This window comes from Pomacea canaliculata, linkage group LG14 (genome assembly GCF_003073045.1).
Source record: "Pomacea canaliculata isolate SZHN2017 linkage group LG14, ASM307304v1, whole genome shotgun sequence".
In the NCBI taxonomy this organism is placed as follows: domain Eukaryota; kingdom Metazoa; phylum Mollusca; class Gastropoda; order Architaenioglossa; family Ampullariidae; genus Pomacea; species Pomacea canaliculata.
The window spans coordinates 2,578,179-2,598,379 of record NC_037603.1 but is presented as its reverse complement, the minus strand read 5'-3'; the positions used below and the strand labels follow the sequence as shown (position 1 = coordinate 2,598,379).

Below are 20,201 nucleotides of genomic sequence, written 5' to 3'. Positions count from 1 at the left end.
AGAGAGATGAAATAAACGCAGTCGTCAGCAGGGCAGTAAAAGCGAGACCCATGCTGCTTTGTTTGGCACTTATCTCCCCCTTCACTCTTCTGCTTCTCCCTCCTCCCCCGTCGCACCTTCCCTGCTTCCCTCTCCTTGTTCGTTGATGTGGCTACACGCAAGGTTGACAACACAGACTGCTATTATCTCTTGTTATGAAGTCTGCATCTGTCAAACCAAGGGATATCACCCAGGCAACGCTAGGTACAGTGCTCGACTGTGAGAGACCGATATGGACGATCATCGCCGCATAAACACAACTACACAAAATGTCCTAAATTGTGGTTGTGAACAAAACAGTTTAAAATCCATAGTTTCAGACTTTTGCCATGCACACAGAGAGGCATATGAAACAGCAGTTTTTCGATAGTCTATGAATAATGAGGGATCGAAAGCCGGAGATTTCTTCCACGCCTTGCGTCCCGCAGAAGCCAGTATATTTTGTCATGCAAGGCTAGTATAGATTTACAGTAAAGAGAAAGAACCGTATAAAGATTAGGATCACCTCTCTGATACGGTCCTAGGTTTTTAAAAACAAAAAGAACCGACTATACATAAGATGTCATTCTGACTGAAGAACGCGATCATGATTCTGCAAAGGGACAGCACCTTAGTCTGCATGTCGAACACACTTATTAGGTTACTTCCCCCTCAAAGCTTATCCGTCCTTCTCTTTTATCATTCTGTTGAATTCTGTTGGTAGAGTGTTCTGAGGTTCTGATCGGTTTGTTTTCGTAGTAAATCTCATTGATCATCAATTAAAGTGCACCTTAGATAGTCTGGACCTACCTCTTTCCCGCTATATATGCAGGATATTTGCGGATGACCAAGGTTGAATCCTCTCAAATACAACTCACCAATCGTTTGCAACAGTCGAATCGATGTTCTTTTGATTCTATGTACAAGTAGTAAATTAAAGGCAGTGGGGATAAGGTAAGCCCAGACTTGTTTGTCACTTCAGTGTTGAAGCTTGAAAACATAACAAAAGTAATCATTATGATGAGTTTCATGAAATAAAGATATGTGATGTGGAGAAAGCTTAATTGTGAGTGGACTTTGATTGTAAGCTGTCTTGACTCGCATATCCAAAGAATTGTATGTAGGCAGAGCGAATCAGATGGTTGGTATTATTAGAAGGACTTTTATCTGGATAGGGAGGTATTTTAAAGATTGTACAAAGCACTTGTGCATCCACTTTTGGAATATGCTAATGCACTTATAAAGGTCTCACTCCCTAAAAAGACAATACTAGTGGAAAGTGTTCAGAGACCTGCGACAACATTTTTTAGGAGAATGTTGGGAAATGAGAGACTGAAGTATTGAGGACTCCACTCTCTGAAGGGAAGGAGGATCGAGGGGGACCTTATTCAAGTGCTTAAAATAGTTCCTGGTTTTGTTCACATTGATATGGATGTATTATTCTCCTCACCACAAACTAATATCGCTAGAAATTCTGAATGAAAAGTCTTCATTATAATTTATAGCACAAGTAAACGTAAGTTGTTTTTTTCTTAGTATGTCTCAGACCCAAAATACGTTAATGAGAGCTATAGTGAGGGGACATTAAAAGGTCATGAGGTACAGGCAAGCAGAAAGAAGCTATATAGTCCCTACTACTACATGATTGTGTTGGTAGCCCTTTCAATAAAAGCAACTGAGCGATTATAGACTAGCTGTCCTCTAAGCATGCTTTGATACTGTCATGAAAAAATATTGTTTGATTCCTTCCTTTATTTTCTGGTGACTTCTAGGGCTATTTATACTCCAGTCCAATCCTGAGACATAGGTGTGCACTGACTAATTAATGCTTGAGGAGCTGTGTTAGTAGTATTTGTAAGTGCACACATCTGTATGTGTGTGTAAGAGAGAGTGAGTGCAACTGATGCGAAAGTTTGAGCCATGTTTTATTACAGCTGTATATAAAACTGCAGTAAAGCATCTATATATATGTGTGTGTAGGTCAAAAGTATGCTGGAGAGAGTCGTTGAAACTTCAGTGAAAGAAATTATTAAATTTTGTTGTTTTGCTGCAAATATGTCAGTTGATAAAACCTCCATTACATATAAATTGAAGACAGACGCATGTTTGCATATACACATTTAATTTATATTTTATATATATTATTTTAATACATTTTAACTTTCAAAATTGCCTTTTGGTTGGTCAGAATGACTCTCATGGCTGTCAGCAAGACATTTCTGACTAGTTGTCGAGCTTTGACCTGCATGCCACATTGGTTGTTATTCAGACGTTGTGTGTCACTGTCATCTAAAGATGTGACACCTTTGACCATACAACAAGGTAAAAGTAAAGAATACAAACATAATACAAACATTAAAAATTTTGTTTTTATGCCAAAGTAGGAAAGTTTTTTCCCCACAACCGCTGAAGTAAGTAAAGAGTTTAATTCTTCAAACTCAGAACTTGCATCTTAACATTATCAATAATTTGAAAAATTAGCACCATTTAATTGAAGAGACCCAGCAATAAGGAGACTAGTGCACACTTGAAGATCACTAAAAGGAAACTGACAGAAAATACTTTAATTATCGCACTGGGCCTGATTGTGGCTATTTTGTTATGTGACCCTTGGTCACTCCTTGCTATTAAAGTAGTAGTCAGAATTATTGAATTGAAGACAATGTATGCTTTAAATGTGTTAAAATAAATTTTGATATTGTAATGTGAATATATATTTTCCAAGATACTTTTTACGTATTAATTAAAAAGGCTGCCACACATCGGTAGGATAAAGTACATATTATTTCACCTAATCATACTATTTCATTAAAAAAAAAATCAAAGCCATGAGCGCTACAAATGGAAATTTTTGTTATAATATGAAAGCTATGCTTTATTATTCTAAAGCATGGATTTTCTTTTTACAGCAAGAGACCTTTTGCTTGAAATGGTTGGAACACCAAAAGTTTATGGGTATGTCTGTTTAAATTTGTGTTTATATTTGTTTACAGGGCCAGCTGCTTTGCCATGATCTAGCCCTAGCTGCTGGCTCATAAAACACCAGTTCCCACCACTGCTCTTTCTTGTACATATATTTATAGTTCTTGAGCTTAGTTTGCTAAATTAGCCTTATTTCACCAACTTTCATTATTTCTTGATAGACTTGTGTCCCTTTAGCTTCAGGCCATTTATAAATAGTGTATAGCAAACAACTCTGGATTTAAACAAGTGCTCTTGGCTTTCATAGTAGATACCCAGCAAGCAAGAGGCATACTCAGACATGAAAATTAAAAATATTAAGGATGGCTCAGAATTTCAGGTATAACTAAACCATATGCATCATATTTATATTAGGATGATGATAATGTTTTTAAATCTCTAATTTTAAATCATAAAATCTCTAATATGCAAGTTGAAAGAACATATGTTTATGTAAATGTGAACATAAGTAGCACTGCTAGTTGCATGTGCAATGTTTCCAGCGAAGAACCACAGAGGGAATTTCCACACATTCTTCCTAATCAGAAAGAACTGCCTGCTCGTCATATGCGAGACAGTTATAGAGAAGTGATTATTCCTCTTGGTCAGGATCATAATGTGCGTGACAATACATCAGTTTTGTAAAAGGAATGCGATTTGGACGCATTTTGGAGGACCTTGATTCATTTGCAGGTGAATACCATGTCTGCATTTAACATTAGTGCATGTAATTCAATGAAAGAAGAAGTGAATACGTCACTAAATTCTAAGCTTATGCACCATGTTTTCCTTCTTTTTTTTTTTTGTAAGCACAAGTTTCATATAGAGGATTTGATGTTCTCTTATTGCTATTATGGACACACACAAACTCTTAGTAAGGATGCAAGCAGATGAGTTTGATGAGATATTTTAATTGAAAAATTGTATTCTTGTTAGAATAAACTGCAAGCAGTGTACCACACAATCACTTTTCTTGTGTTATCATTATATGACAATGTTTTCATTATGGTAGATGATTAAGCGTAAAGTTGATACTCAGGATACAAAAGCACTAAGTACAAAACTACTGCGATCCTTTTCTCAGGTCTCATTTCCTACACACATCTCCAGGACCCCAATGCAAAAGGGATCCAGAAATCACATATGGCCATTGTCACGGCTGCAGTTGATCGCATTGGTGAGTTAGGATCCATCCTTCAATCTATGTGCTTACCATTAATTTTTATTCAACAAATTAAGACCCAAGAATAAGTTCTGAAAGTAAAGGTCTAGCAAAAATTTTTATGAAAATACAATTTTATCAATAGAGTCCAGGAAGATATTACTATCAGATGTTATTTACTTAGAAAAAAGCCTTACTCATTAATCCATAAATATAAGTATACATTTTGAAATGATATTTTAAATATTAAATGACATGATTTTAAGCTTTAGCCTGTTTTGAGTATCCATTAATATCCATACATTAAAACTGCATTTTGTGTTGTTTTTTTTATTCTGTGAGAATTTTAAACTTAGCTTTGATAAGTCATTGCATAATCTTGCATTATACTTCTAGACTTATACAACACCACCTTATCACCATATTTGGATGTAAAACTGTGTGGTCATGTTACCTGGGTTGGTCGTTCATCCATGGAAATCACAATGAATGTGGAACAGGTGAGCAGTGAGACCCCCTTGTCATCAAAGAAAAATTTTAAGTATTGTGAAGAAATATGACTTCTCGAAAAAGTTAGGCCCATTTTCTGCTGCCTCATTCTCAGATGTTGCTATGAACTTATTTTTAAAATAGCTAGAACAGTTTAGTTTTTTAAAACGATTTTGAGACTGCCTTATTCTAATAGTAAAAATAAAACAACAACTGAAGTGTTGAAATTCTAGATATAATTCCATGCATTTGCATTCACACACACACACAATTGTAGACACATCCTTCAAATATTCTTTTTTAAAAAAAGATGATTAGGGTAGTAAACAATGGGAGTAATTAACGAACATTTTTAAGTTTCCAGTTAAAATTCTTATTTTATGGAAAAAAAAAACCAGCCTTGATATGTTTTGTCCTGTCCTAAAGGAACTAATATAGTGTTGCATTTTGTTTCTAATCATTAGGTAAAGCTTAGTACAAGATACTTTCTCTGTTCTCAGGAAACACACCCTCAAACATCACTATGCACAAAACAAGGCTAACAATATGCACATTAGGATTATATATTTACATTGTAATAGCCGTTATTAGACATATCTGTGTACAAATCTCTCTTTCTGTGCATTGTGATGCTTGTAGGGTGTATGTCTCAACAATGAGGGGATGCATTTATCAAGATTTAGTAGACATAGTTTCTTGCACTGAGCAGTAATTCAGTGATAAAATATAGAAAAACAAAGGTGCACCTACTCTTCTTTTCAACATATAGAATGGAGGAATTGGTGTTTTACACCAAGCCAGCAACTAACGCTATGTTACAGCTAGCCCTGTAAACAGATGCCACATGCAAAGAAATAACAATATACTCAAAACGACGTCGGAACCCAGAATAGCAAATCCTCACTGTTTTGGTTAAAGGCACTAATTATTGAATCATGGGACCGCCCTTAACATGCAGAAAGTAAAGAAGACAGAGATGGGGTGGTAGAGAGCAAGAAACCTATGAGAAGTTGGCAAAATGTGTGTGACATGTTACATAACTAGCATAATGTTGCAAGAAATAATTGAAAAAGTCCTGCCTTTGAAATTTCTGTGTGCAAAGTATTATGACCTTTTTAAAGGCTGTTTAACATTCTGATCAAATGATCCATAGGAAATCTATGGTTTCATTTCATCATGAATCATTAGATGGATGTATTATTTCTGAGTTTGTTGATTTATTTTTAGGTAGTGAATGGAATACAAGAGAAGATGCTTACAGCTAGATTTGTTATGGTAGCTCGCAATCCTTACACAAAAGGGTAAGTGTGACTTCTTACTAAGCATTCGTACAAAGTATGTCATGAACACATCAGCATGTCTGTGCAATACATATTTTGACATTTTAAAATTTCCTTTACCTGCCCCATGCACACATGTACTCACATATAGGCAACATAATAGTTAATGGTTGTTGCATATAGGCAAACTGTAACATAACTGGCTACTGTTTGGATGAAAACAATTGACTTCGCTTGGTTTCACCTAGCAATGCTTATGTTTATATGAAGATTACTAAATAGACTGAATTTTCTATGCTTAGGCCTGGTGTTGTTAACCCCATTCAGCCGGAAGGACAAAGAGAGGTAAACCTCTTCAGTATGGGTGAACGTGAGTCACATAATAATATATTTAAATAAAGATTATGCAGACAAATATGTGTTATACAGAGCCCACAACCAAAGTGTATTAAAGAAGTGGAATACCAAGTAGACAAGTTATTTAAGTTATTAAATACTAGAATTTCAAAGGTGTTTGCAGAAATTAGAGTCTCACTTTTCAAACCAAGAAGTTATGCATTATAAAATGTAATTACTGTTATGTGGGCATTAAAAAATTTCTTTGGGCTAACACTAACAGGGACTGTTTCTTTACAATTAGAGAACAGAATTGCAAGACAAGAAAAAGCAAAAACATCACTGTTGAAGACTGCACCAAATGAATATGAACGGAATGTCATACATGATATATTCCTCAAAACCATTGATGAAAAGTAAGTGCTCAACACAAATTACATGGAAACTATCTTTTTAAAACTTCACGGTTAAAAAAATGCCAGTATATGTCTGCTTGACTCTTCCATTAAGTGTATCCTTGTTTTTATTTTGTTTGTTCATGGATGTGTGTGTTTTGGCAGATCTGGACATTCAACATCCGCGTCAAGCCAGAAAACACTGTATGGATGAGAGATACACAACTGAAAACTATAAGCATTTGTCATCCTGAGGTGAGATTAAAGGAGCTAACATTTTTTTCATTGTGATATAGTGTTGTGTAAGATTAGTTAATTCACTTATTGTAACTGGTATTTGCTGTTATCTTTAATATTGAGATAATATGCTGTAAAAGTTTTGAAAGTTTCATTTACTTTGTGTCTTATGAACCTTACTTACTAAGCAATTACTTCAACATAATGTCTTCATATTCCTCAAGCTCTGCCATCAATTCTCTTGCTCAAGCCCTGGATGGTCCGCTGGCACAACAGTTAGTATCTGTTGCCAATACAGTGAAGGTTGGCTGTTCTAGGTTCTGCTCGTCTTGGGAATGCTGTTCTTTCTTTGCATGTGGCATCTGTTTACAGGGCTGGTTGCCTTGCCGTGATATTAGTTGCTGGTTCAGTATAAAACACCATTGTTTTTAATGATGAAAATAACTTTATCATCTCTGTAGAGATAAATTTTCGTTTGGTGCTCAACTTAAGCCTTTATTTTTAATTTTCCATGATTGCTTTGATCTGAGCCAAAAGGTCGAGAAGCATATGCCTTTGCAGCAAACATCAAATGTGTCTTATAAAGTGGCAGATAAAGTACATAAGAATATGAATGATAACATTATGGTGCATATTTTTTTGAGTTTTTAGTGGGTGCACATGTACAGCGGGTAGCTTTTAAATACAAATCAATTTCTATCGGTAAAGGTAATGGGGTTTGGTATATTTAATTACTTTTTTTTCTAAATTTTTTCCACTTCATTTGGCATACAATCTGCAGGAAAACTTCCTGCTGCTTGAAAAATGCTAAAAGAGAAACTAAACAAACTAAACTCACTATGAATGTTAACATTACTTTAAAATGCATATACAGTGGGTGTGTAATAAAAAAGTAGTTTTTATAAAAATTAACCGAATGTTTTCACCTCCATTTACATTCAAGTTTTTTTGCTTTAGTTTTTCAGTTAAAGCAATTTAATCTTCACGTTTGTTTATTTTTTGTTTTCTTAGGAAAGAAACCTGTGGAGCAAAATCTTTGGAGGATTCTTGATGAGAAAAGCATTTGAGCTGGCTTTTGCAGATGCATCTCTATATTGGTAAAAAGAAAGCTCATAGAGAAACCCATGTGATAAAAAATTGTGGAATAGATACAAACTTTTGATTATAGACACTGCTTATCTCTTATTTTTTATTGTCTTTTCACTATTGTCATATCTTTCAGTAGTTATTTACTGAAGAAAAGAGACTTGATAACATTTGACCACCTTTTGTTATATTTTTCCACATTATAGCCTCCAGTCTAGTACTTATTGTCTTTGCCAAATGTGTCATGATTCAGCTTAATAAGATTAGTACTGTAATTACTTTACAGCAAAAACCGACCAACTTTGACAGTTGTTGACGACATCATCTTTCTGCAGCCTGTAGAAATAGGGTCACTGCTCTTCTTTTCTTCAGAGGTGAGACATGAACCTTTAAAGGGATTGTAAAGGCAAAGTAAAACTGCTTAAAATCCTGTAAAGAGTAGGATCAGGGTTAGGGTTGAATCTCGTTTATTTTCATGTCTGTTAATGTGGAAAAATTTAATGTTTTTTAGGATGTTATGTTTAATAAGAGAAATTACACAGGACTCTTTCGTTTGCTTCAACGAAGTCTCGTCCTCCAATGACATCAACTCGATCCCATTGTGAGATAATGCAATGGGCTCAAACCACGGACGTGGATAGGTGGATTGCTGTCTGTCTGCCGAGACCAACGCTTAGCCTCTTGCAAAGTTCTCCGCTGTTAGTCTCAGCAAGCCTAAAAAAGAACATGACTAAACTGGAAGCTTTGTACACATCTGCCTTGTTTTAGTAGTTAACTGGAAAAAAATCGTCTGCCAGCATTCTAGTAATAAAAATTTGTGCTCAAACTGATATGGTTGGACATTGCTCATAGCCATCTTGATGTTATCACTAATATATATCACTAATACAACTAACGACAACCACAGATCACTTGAGTTCATATCCTAACAATGACCGACACTTCCTCTCCTTCACTGACATTTCACAGCATGCCACACCCTTATCTCAACCTTTAGTATACTTTAAGTTTAGTCAAAAATAACTGCTTGAGTATATATATATAAGCATCTTTATTAAAAGCAATGGGGCCATAAAGAAACTTGATTCCTAAACAAAGTGGACTGTTGGTAACTAAAAAGTACCTTATTCTCATGGTCCTTGCATAATAGTCTTTATTTTGTGTCATTACTTGCAGATTGTATACACAGAGGGCTCATTGATGCAAGTCAGAGTTCATGCTGAAGTCTTGGACATTCTGACAGGGTCAAGAAACACTACCAATTATTTCTACTTTGTTTTTGATAGCAATAACCCCAATATGCCCCAGGTTATACCACGTACATATGCAGGTAATAAGTGTTATTTTCTGTTAAATGCATTGTGTAGAACTTTATTATACGTTTTCTTTTATGTTTTCATTATACGAACTAAAAGTTGTGTCTGGTTATGAATACTTTAGTTGGCTTAAATCTTCACTTATAGGAGTAACAAATACCAGTTTAAGTGCCCCTTGGGCCAAGAGCACTAAAAGCCAGAAACAGCTAAGAGTTCAGAGCATGGCATAGCTTGAAGCTGTAGTTACAGACTATCAGGTCTATGGCTCACTGGGGTTGGAGTACATAGCTATCTGGTCATGGTCATCATATACATGTATTGTTAAATGTGTTTTAATCTTGATAATCAAATTCTTGATTTTTTTGTTCTGTTTCAGAATCTATGCTGTACTTGGATGGTATGAGACATTTCAAAAACTGAAAGACTGTGATGGTTGATACTAACCTGTGACATTCATATACTAGGCAGATTTGCTAAGCATTTTACATTATATTCTTTTAAAAGCTACGTGTGTGTGAGTGTATGGAAAAGACTGCAGGACTATTATTAGGTCAAATGGTTGTGATATTTTTTCCCTCTAAATTTCTTTTTCTTTCTTCAGCTGTGAAATGGAAAAAGTTTTTTTACACAAAGGGAAATATTGTACTTATTTTGATGGCGTTTAACTGCTTTTATTTTTTATCAGGCATTTTTCCTTTTAAGTGAAAGATTCTTAGATATTGAGGAATCCTATTGTGGTCTGTAACTTGCTACTTTCACAAATAGCCAAGAGAAGCATTACAGCTTTATTTTTGCCTTCCATAAATGATGATGATTACAGAATAAAAGTTTGAATAAACCATTAAGCAGTTTTGTTTTGTGAAATTATACTTTCTTGATGTAGCTGTTCAAGTATTTGAACACTTCTGATTGCCTACTACCAGCAGTGCAGGGTGATGGCCTACTAGAAGTTGCATGCTATAATCTTCGTGTCAATTGTCCGCAAACCATATAACCTATAATTATTTCAATCAGTCTTACTACACTTAAAGCCTTCCTTAACAATTCTGAAATTGGGTTTTGGTTTGTTTTATTTTCAGTATTTTCCGTCATTCATGCTTTCATTACTTTACCTATTTCACTGCATCTTCTTCTCTGTATGACATCTTTTGATGCAAGCGAGAATGTGTAAAACCACATTCATGATCATGGTTGCAGTCATCGTTTCACTTGCTACACAAGACATCAGGTTTAAGAAGAAAAGCAACTCTTCTTTCTAAAATTTTCAAATTATGATCAATATGTTTTGATCAAATTAGGCAGAATAAACATGAGCTCCAGATTTGCAACATTTAATTAAATCTACCACATCACAGCTTGCTTGCATACATAAAAAACATATATGTATAAGAGATATAATTCAGGTGTGCGTATCTAAAAGTTTCTCTTTAGCTATAAAAAGAGTGGAAACAACAATTAAGTGAAGAGGAAACAAGTGCACTAATTTTTATATGTCCTAGATATCGATTTATGTGAAGAATACATTCATAAAAATGTTCAGTGTAATTTCACATTTTAGATTCTACATTTTTATGCCAGATAATCATACCAAAAGTCATTCATAACTATAACAGTTTCGCCGTCTCGGGTGAATGATCCTCTCTGTCGAGTGGTTTAAGTAGAATATAGACCGGTGACTGGAGAAGTGGCTAAGGAATTGGAAAAGCACAATTTTTTTTAAAGGTATTTTTACAGAAAACCGAAACTGGAAACATGACTACAGTTCTCGAAGTTATCAAAGTCAAATCTGGGTATCACGACGGTAACGAGAATAGGTCAATAGACGATTAGGAGTGGATATCTATAATAGTTGATAATTCGATAACCGCTGATTATTGTCTGAATCGCACTGCGAGATCGTCTGCTGAATGTCTGCCACTTGTAAACTTCTATGATCGAAGTCTGCAATCTTCCGCCTGCTTAATTTTTGTCATAAATCTCTTTCTCATACTTTAGGGCCAAAATAGCTTTCTGCTCACGTAAGATAAAATTTGATTACAGGTATATTTTTTATTTATATTAATTGTTGGTTGAAGTGTTCACACAGTTAAGACGTCCTAGCTCACTTATCACAAAGTTGCATACAAGACCTTAACTCCTTTCACTCTGATATCTCTATCAAGTACACCCAGTGAAATCTATATATGCACTGATATATGTAAACATGTTTCTAACCCACGCAATCACCTCAGCAATGTTGATAATGACGCACGGTGATTTTCGCAATTGATTATCATCCATGATAAAGCAGCAACAAAGAATAAACTTGTTGTGGATTACGGCTATCAGCTTTGTTGACTGCATATGAGAATTACAAATAGGGTCAAATAGGGTTCAAGGGTTAGTAAAGGGAGACTACGCAATGTTATGAAATTTCTTGACCTCTAGAGCAGAGGCTCGGGATGTGTGTTTGTATACAGGCGAATTTGAAGAAGAATTTGATAGCAACACTTTCCTAAAGTGACTAGGAAAGAAATTCTTTCTGCGTTTGACCTTCGTTTTTAATTTCTCTTGTTTAACTCAGCCTTGTTTCTGGTAAGGATTTTTAAAACTTACAATTTTGTTTTTTCAATGACCATACATTTCACTAACTTTTTAGAATCAGATCCAGAATTTGAAAATATTGTTTACTTCGATCGAGTCTATGGTTTAAAGTGTTTTGATTCTGAATGTTGTTTACTACTGTGTGGGGGAAAACGAAGCGTGCGTTGTGAATATTATGTTTATCGGATTAGACCTATAATTAAGTTACCGAATGCTGGTGAAGAGGGTAGGTTTCTGTCACTTTTATAATATAAATTGTAATAATAATACATTCGCTTTTGAACAAATGCGTTATTCGAGTGGGACACGAGGCAGTAATGCCTTCTATGCTACGCTTAACACAAAAAAGTATTATATCACCCTGTTCGCGATAAACAGCTAGCACACAAATCCACGCCCAGCTTCCTTATCTATTCAACTTCCCTCTCTCTGTTTACTGGAATATCGTACCGGATACCTCAGAGAAGCACTCTACATGACGTCGCGCGTGCCACACGAGTAACGTATTTATACAATCACATAAACTTATATGGTTTGATATAAACACATTATTTATCAATGATATCAGAACGTAGAATAATCAGTACGTTTATGAAAATACATGTTCAGCAAGTACTTTTCATTTGTGTAACTGATATAAAATTATGAAAACTTAAAGCAAAGAAACATACACAACATATGTACTTTACTTCCTGAATCCAGTTTTAGAAAAACAAATGTTGATACACTCCACATGACTAATGAACTTGTCATCCTGCTTTAGGATATAAACAGGTCATGTCAAACAAAGGGTAACATATTTGAATTATGTCAGTGTCATTGTTTGGATGTCTGAATTTTGGGGAGTAGTATTAATCATGTGTCAGAGCTACTGATGTCTGACCACCCTATAGTCAGTCCCCAAGATCTGCTTATTGTAGCCTCCTCTCCTTGTCATGCACCAGACAAAAGACATTCAGCAGATGCATTTTCTCCTGTGTCCTCGGTGTTTGGTATTCTCTGCCTCTTTCTCTTCAAATTGTGTTTATGTTCAAAGATTTTAAGTCCGGTATCAAAACTCACCTCTTCTTAGGAAATATCTTTCATAATCCAGAAAACTCTTCCACTCTCTCCGTAGTTCTTCATCTTTATCCATGCACTTAGTTCATGTTTGCCATCCATTATCTGCTGGCTGCTGCTTGTTTCTCTTTGTTGTGATGGTTAACTGTTGGTTCGTTTGGAGTATTTTGTGCATGTACAGTGCATTAAGCTCTCCTTGACATGGGAAAATGTGCTGTACAAATTCAATTATTACAATTATTATACCTAAGCAAATCTCCTAAGAAAGTTAAATGTGACTGTATGCATTTACATATACTATGTTATTTCTATCACCATCTTACACTTTGCTTTATTTTCAAATGCCAAGAAATGTAACATTTTGATAGGCAGAACCATGTTGAGTAAATAGAGTTTGAGAACTTTTTTAAAAAGAAAATGTAGCTTAAAGAGTTGAAAAAGGAACACCAATAAGGTTTTAAGCAAAAACTGTATTCAGTTTACTGCCATCTGTTTTTGAGAAGGATTGGCTGTTAGATGGGTGCACTGCCTGAACAAGAATTTAAATTAAGAAATTGAACTTGACAAAGCTGTGTTTGATAAAGAACCATATCACATGGCAAAAACAAATGCTGATAAGGTGTCAAGACATCCCTGTTGTAATAACAAGAGAAATTAGGCTAAGGTGTGAAATGTAAATATATCACAATAGCTTAAGTACAGCATTAACCTGGTTGGTTCCCCTTTGCAATAAATTTATGTCAGTACTCTTCATCGCATTGTTGTAGGCATGTATAGAACTAGATTGCCATTGATCCCCTTAAGATTAAATTTAAAACTGTAAGGGTCAGATAGCTTTGCAGTTTTTGCTTTGATTTTGTCACATAACAATGTTTGTTAGCTTTAACAGCTTTAATGAGCAAACAATACATTGCATGGTCTAAAGTTCAATTGGCAGAATAATTGTAATACATGTTTACGCTGTTTATAACTTAAGAGTAGTGGTGGATGAGGAGAAGCTATAGCATGGATAAGTTCTGTCTGAGGTAGACGAGTTGGGATCTTTTCATGATTAGATAGAAATTTTTTTTTGTGTGTTATTATCCTTACTGGGGTCTAAGAAGTGAGGGCATAAGTATACACTGAAGCATTAAGTTTCCTTTTCCATTCCTTTGCACATGCATTTGAAACATGAATTTTGTCCCCTGACTGCTTGAGATACTCTTTGATATTCAGGAGGATAATCTGTGCATGCCAATAACATGGCAGATCATTAGTGTGACAGTATATTTATCATGTTAAACATTTGATCATAAATAAATTTGTTGCAGAGGTAGAATAAGATGACTAAGGGAACAGGATTTCGGCCAAAGCTTTTTCCACCAAGGGGAAGGACATTACAGCATAGCCAAAAACCCTTTATCACCTGTTTCTTGGTCTCGCTGAGCATTGCTGTCCTGATCCTGGTGGTTTTTGGTCTAACAGCATATAATATTTACCACAACCGTTTTGGTGTCATCGAGAGAACATTGCATTCTGGAGATATGGTATCCTTAAGAGAGTATGGAAAAGATCTGTCGCCTATTTTTTGCTCAGGATACACCGTGGAACTGAAGGAAAAGTAAGTTCTGATGCTAGCTGAGCATGAGATTGCTTGCCTGTGCCTCAGTGTGCTTTGTAATATGGGTCCAAATCTTTGAGACCATCTGATATTCTAAATTTCAAAAGTGTCAGTGCAGTTTGGAGTGTGCTTGTGCATGTACAATGTTCTTTATCACAAAAAAACATAGCTTCCAATAGTTGAACTCAGAGACTGCACTCGAAATATACTTTTCTTACAAGAGGATTTCAACTGGCATGTAAAATGTGAAGCAAAAGAAAGTAGAGAAAGAGGAAAGGTATGAAGGAATGAAATTAATTGGAAGGAATGAGCAAAATTTCATTTCTTTTTTCCTTATTCTATTTTATGCTTCAGAAAAATCTGCCAGGGTCTGAAAAATTTGAAATCCTTTTGCAGATATTACCCACTACTAGTTCTTTATCATCTTCCTATCACATTTCTTATCACCATCACTGGAACTGCATCACTATTATCATGGCATACAGCTTCATTTTCAACTTTGTGAACATCATTGGAACAGTAAACACAAAATTTTAAGTGCTTCAAAATTAAATTAAATTCTTTGTAGACACTGAATGTGACAGAAAGTCAGATTATAGTTTCTTTGTAGGTATCAAAAATGTTCCGTGAATTTTTACATCATCATTTATTCAGTTTTTGGAACATTTTACTAGAGGTATTCGGTTATTTATTTTGCAGTTCAACTGCCTTCTTGCTGCAAAGCAGGGCAGAGCTGGACATTCAACATTTGGAAAATTTTACATTTTCTCTCATTTTCCAACCACTGAGGGAAGATTTCAGATACCGTATATATTACCTGCTTCCCAAGTCCAGACTTTCTATAACAGCCTGCAGGATTGCCTTTGGAGAGAGGTCATCACAATATGATGATGACGTAGAAATAGGCATCATCATTGGTGCTGATATTTTCAAGGTGAGTAATAGCAGCATTAAATTCTTTAACTGTATCTGCTAAAATTTTCAAGATCGTTGCAAGCAAAAAATCAATCAGCTGTTAACTAGATAATATTGGGGAGGGTCCATAGCCTGGTGGTTAGGATGATTGACTGGAGCAGGTTACTGGTTAAGACCTGCTTGTGTCACCCAATGGCTGTCCACCAGAAACAGACAGCTGATTTATCAAGAAAGGTAAAAAGAGGATAGTGAACTCCTCAAGTTCATTTCTGGTATGGTTACTAAGTTGGGGAAGCATGACCTGGTCAACAACATTAAAGCTTTAACTTGCATAAAGTTTCAGTCTTGTATTTAAAGTAGTTTTAGAGCATTCAGAGAACCTAAGAGATCTAGACAATGCATTTTTGCACTAAATATTGAATGCAGTAATAATAGTAACCTTAAGAAGATTGTTTTATAGTGCATTTCACCACTATGAAGTTAGTACAGTATGCTGTAAAGGCACTAAAACCAAGTAAAACTGTTTCAATATGCATGTCATAGGATATGCAGATAAAAGAGGCTCAGTTATAGCCACCACTGATATATTTGGGGGATCTGATATACACAATGCTAACTGATTATGGATGATGGATTTTTTGTTATTACAGTGTGAACAGTCTTCATTTGTCTTCATTTGTATAGATGCGCTATGATTTTATGTCTAAGCATTTTTGTGTGCCTGGTTGTGTAGGTGTTGAACTATTCCTACTACTTAGTATTTAAGAAACAAACTTGTAACTTTTAATAGTTAGAGAAAATGGGAGAAAAATGATTTTAAATTATTCAGCATTCCAACATCTGAGATCTTGTAATTTGGGCAGATGCAGGTTTTGAAGTGAGAAAGATTTCCTGCTGTTGGTCTGTGACAAGATTGTTCATTTAACTTATTGCTGTTTCAGAACTGGCTACGGAATCCCAATTCAAAATACTTCTACAAGAATGTTTCTGTTCCCATAAATGCAACATGTGAAAAGCCATATTCACCATTGCCCCAGCTAGACATTGTTGTGCAATTCCCAGATACGTACCACATTGTTTTGCACTCAAGGCATAGGCCCAGGTACATCGATATGGAACTCGAAAGGGATATCAAAATGACAGCAAATATCAGCCGAACCCGCTACAATGTTAGCAGTGCCCTCAGCATATGCACTTCCACACAAAAGTCTTGCTATTTCCCTCTCAGCTGGGAAGACTCCGAAGACATTGTTGTGGAGATAGGGGATCGCAGTGAGCAGCAAGACACAGAGTCAACCTTCAACACAGCTTGCAATGAACGCGTTGTTTTCTGGGTTTGTATCTTTGGGGTGCTTCCGTTAACCCTTGTCCTGCTGTCATCTCTTTGTTGTACCTATGTTCTTGTGTGCAACCGCAGCTTGGAATCAAAATATCAGTTGGAATCAGCCAGTACCAGTCAAGGTTATGGAGCTACTGAAAACTGTCGCCCACTAAGATCAGCAGCACAGACAGAGGACGAATATACTTCTTCTATTCAAAACTAGCTGTTTCATGACGCTTAAAGACATAGTTTAGGATAATAAATCTGTGATAGTTCAAACGTTTTTGGCAGCTGTGCTGCTGCTTTGGCAGTTTGGATGTGTTCTGGATGAATCTTAATTTCATGAAAATTATATTTTCAGGTTTTCACATTTTCATCAATATGAGTTCATTGTACTGCTTTTGAAACAATTTTACTTTCTTGGTCAATGTTGCTGTATCTGAAAGACTCTACACATTAATCCCAATGATTTATATTGATCCAAGAGGGAGTTGGGATGTAAGCTTAAAATGTACAAATTTGTGGGCATTTGTTAGAAAGAATTGACTGGAACTCTTAGGGTAAGAGGAGAGTTAAGAGGCCAAAGCAGACTTCAAAAACAACAACAACGAGCGAGGCAAAGGAGGTCAGAACCACATGGGCCCAACTGAGGGGGGCTACCCAAAACCAGGTCCACTGGCAAAGTGTTGTTGCAGCCCAATGCTTGAGGACTAACAAGGAATAAACTAAACTATAAGAAAGAAATGGGAAAAGAGAAATGTGTAATTCTCCCTGGTCATTGGTTTCCTTGGTCCTTATCTTCTGACATTACTGTTTTGATAAAATGCATACTATTTGAATGTTTTTTGCTTGAAAATGTTTGCTTATTGTTGATGTGTATTCTTAATTTCTGGATCATTCCCATGATTTAATTGTTTTTGTTTTTAGCCTTGTTGTTGCCAACAGACTCTGGACATTAAATGTTCAATCCCCATACCCCACTGAAGACCTTCATGCAATAGATTATAGAGTTTGTCTTTACATGAACTATTTATTGGTACATAAGTTATGTTATAAGTTTACTCATAGTTATGTAGTGTTTATCAATATTTACCATTTGCTCATGGTCCGATAGTTTTCAGGTGTTAAGCTTAAGTGGAAGTAAAAGCTTGGTGACAAATTTATTCATTTTAGAGGGAGCACTGTCAAAATAACTTATTGTGTATTTTCATTGTCTTTTAGCAGCTTTATTTCAGATGAATAATAGTTTCATTGACTAGGAACTTCTCTGTCTTTTCCTTTTTTAAACTGTATTTGTTGGTTATTGTATTTAATAGACCAGGGATGCACAACCTACGGCCCGCAGGCCATATCCGGCCCGCGAAACTTCTGCCCACAGTGCAGGAAATCGGCATGTTAGTAATAAAAGAAGACCTTAAAAAAACGAAAAAAAAAAAAAAGGAAGAAGAAGTATTTATCCCCACGTAGGGGCGTCTCTCAATCTTTTTTTCGATGGACGAACATTTCGATTCAGTGCTCCGACTTGGTGTCTCTACGATGCAGCCGGACATTCAGAAGTTGGTTTCGGGAAAACAACTTCAAATATCCCACTAATTACCACATAATTAATGGTAAGTACAACTTGTTTCTAATAAAAAATGGTATCTGCTCTATTTTTTTTGTATTTTTGCGGTGAAGTGGCCCGCGACACGGCTGTCCGAAATGGATATGGCCCGCAGGCCGAAAAAGGTTGGGCATCACTGTAATAGACTATGCTTCACCTTAGCCAACGCACAGTGTAATTGTTGTTGAAAGAGTTGTTGAAAATTAAAACTTTCATGACCTTCTCTGTGCGGTGAATAATGTGTAGTAAAATTACGTGGCATCTAAGTTGAATGAATATATATAAATATACACTTCTTGCTATTTCCAACAGGCAGCACTACAGAAACTGGTGTTCTAAAGTGTCATTATTGTGTGAAAAAAATAGTTTCATGGTGCTTTGCTTTATTGACTTAGAACACTATTGTCTCATTAATGTATTTCATGAAAGAAATGCATCTTTTTTTGTAATTATCAAATCATTTTATGTGTTTCTTACAATTCATTCATTTGTACATTTCCTAACATTATTTTGGTGGGTTTTTTTTCTTCATAGATTTTATCATATTATGACATACATCAACATTTATTCTTTAAGTGCTTTTGCTATCACAAAAAATGATTTAGATATAAAATACATTTTGCTTTTTTGAATTGTTTCTGACTTCCTCTTGAATTTTTAAGAGAATGAAAAAGGCACTTTATGCAAAGATCAAAGCCATCTATTCTGGCAAGCTGAAGTCTTTATTTACAATTATCCTATTACTGGAGTTCAAATACTCAAAACCTATCACTGATCAAAATTACTTCCTTGACATTCTATGTAGTAAAAGACAAAATGCAAAGTTTGCATGGTAATGCACATGCCATGTGGGATGGGATTCATGCATTTTGAAGTTTGTCTTTCCACAAAAATTTTTTCTGTGGCTGGGTATTGACAACATCATTTTGGTCCAGATTTGTCCAGCAACAAAATCAAACTTCTACAATAGTGTATGACTTCGGAGAAAATCTTAGGAGATGCAGAAGGCATAAATTGTGTGTAGTCAAGAGAGAAAGATTGTATATGCTGTGCATATGTGTTTGTATGTTTGCCTGATTGTTATGCCCTTCTCTGTCATACGGTATCATTACCTACTGCCCCTTGTATCTTGTAAAGCACATCAAGCTTGCCTCCATGTGGGCAAATGCACTATATAAATCCCATTATTGTTTTAAAGGTGTGTAATTTCACATACTGTGCAGTATCACATCTTGTATTTCTGTTACATGTTCTTGATGGAGATTTGTTTTCTGTCACTTTTTAAGACTACATTTGATTGAAAATTCATCATACTTATATTTAAATTGGGTGTATTTTATTGTAAATGGGTCCCTGAGGCACCAGTCCAAATCAAATTTTGCATGCTTCAGGGCTAGGTCACCAGTTGAGTAAAGTGAAGCAACTCGGATTCCCTTTTGTAACAACTGATTTTGAGACTTCAAGCACACTGATGTCTCTTGTAATGCCCTGCTTGCTCCATCATGCTACTTTCAAGTGTATGGCTTTTATAGAACACAAAATCATCTTTTATGTAAAATAAACCTAATTTAAACCTACTTATACATTATTATATGATTTGCTTTTAAGTAATGTCAAAGTATTATTCCACCTAAAACCCATCCATTCTAACAAACATAATCCAAGTCTGTCTGTGGGTTTGTTTTGGTTTTTTTAATAAGCTTTTAATAACACGTGGACTATAAACAATTAAAAAAAACTCGTCTTCAGGGTCCGGTTGCATTGCTCGGGCGCAGCTAGTCCCGACTAAACACTGCTATACCCGACTAACTCGTCTGCAGCTCCTCATCAACGCCGGTTG

At 35.5% G+C, this 20,201-nt stretch overlaps 2 protein-coding genes across 4 annotated transcripts; both read left to right on the top strand.

Moving 5' to 3' along the window:
- Window positions 1–669: 669 nt before the first annotated feature.
- LOC112555221 (acyl-coenzyme A thioesterase 9, mitochondrial-like) lies at window positions 670–10,119 on the top strand. Its single transcript, XM_025223518.1, is given in 16 exon segments — window positions 670–972; window positions 2,207–2,340; window positions 2,928–2,973; window positions 3,483–3,601; window positions 3,604–3,672; window positions 4,064–4,156; window positions 4,538–4,641; window positions 5,858–5,931; window positions 6,213–6,280; window positions 6,551–6,662; window position 6,757; window positions 6,807–6,896; window positions 7,890–7,975; window positions 8,251–8,338; window positions 9,141–9,294; window positions 9,657–10,119. Coding segments are annotated over 15 exon segments (1,281 nt in total). The 5' UTR covers window positions 670–972; window position 2,207; the 3' UTR covers window positions 9,701–10,119.
- Window positions 10,120–11,679: 1,560 nt separating this feature from the next.
- On the top strand, window positions 11,680–18,197 carry LOC112555210. 3 transcript variants are annotated; one of them, XM_025223503.1, is made up of 4 exons: window positions 11,680–11,854; window positions 14,233–14,522; window positions 15,222–15,456; window positions 16,379–18,197. In XM_025223503.1, the coding sequence occupies exons 2-4, from the start codon at window positions 14,245–14,247 to the stop codon at window positions 16,979–16,981; spliced, it is 1,116 nt and encodes a 371-aa protein (XP_025079288.1). In that variant the 5' UTR covers window positions 11,680–11,854; window positions 14,233–14,244; the 3' UTR covers window positions 16,982–18,197. The 3 variants fall into 3 exon arrangements, with proteins under 3 accessions (XP_025079288.1, XP_025079289.1, XP_025079290.1); XM_025223504.1 differs by lacking the exon at window positions 11,680–11,854 and adding an exon at window positions 11,939–12,089; XM_025223505.1 differs by lacking the exon at window positions 11,680–11,854 and adding an exon at window positions 12,220–12,361.
- Window positions 18,198–20,201: the final 2,004 nt, after the last annotated feature.

What these genes read in the sequence shown, in the direction of transcription:
- LOC112555210 (XM_025223503.1), top strand. Translation starts at nt 14,245, where the DNA reads ATGACTAAGGGAACAGGATTTCGGCCAAAGCTTTTTCCACCAAGGGGA. An exon ending in ACCGTGGAACTGAAGGAAAA is followed by an intron (nt 14,523 to 15,221) that starts GTAAGTTCTGAT and finishes TTTATTTTGCAG; the next exon opens with TTCAACTGCCTTCTTGCTGC. An exon ending in TTGGTGCTGATATTTTCAAG is followed by an intron (nt 15,457 to 16,378) that starts GTGAGTAATAGC and finishes TTGCTGTTTCAG; the next exon opens with AACTGGCTACGGAATCCCAA.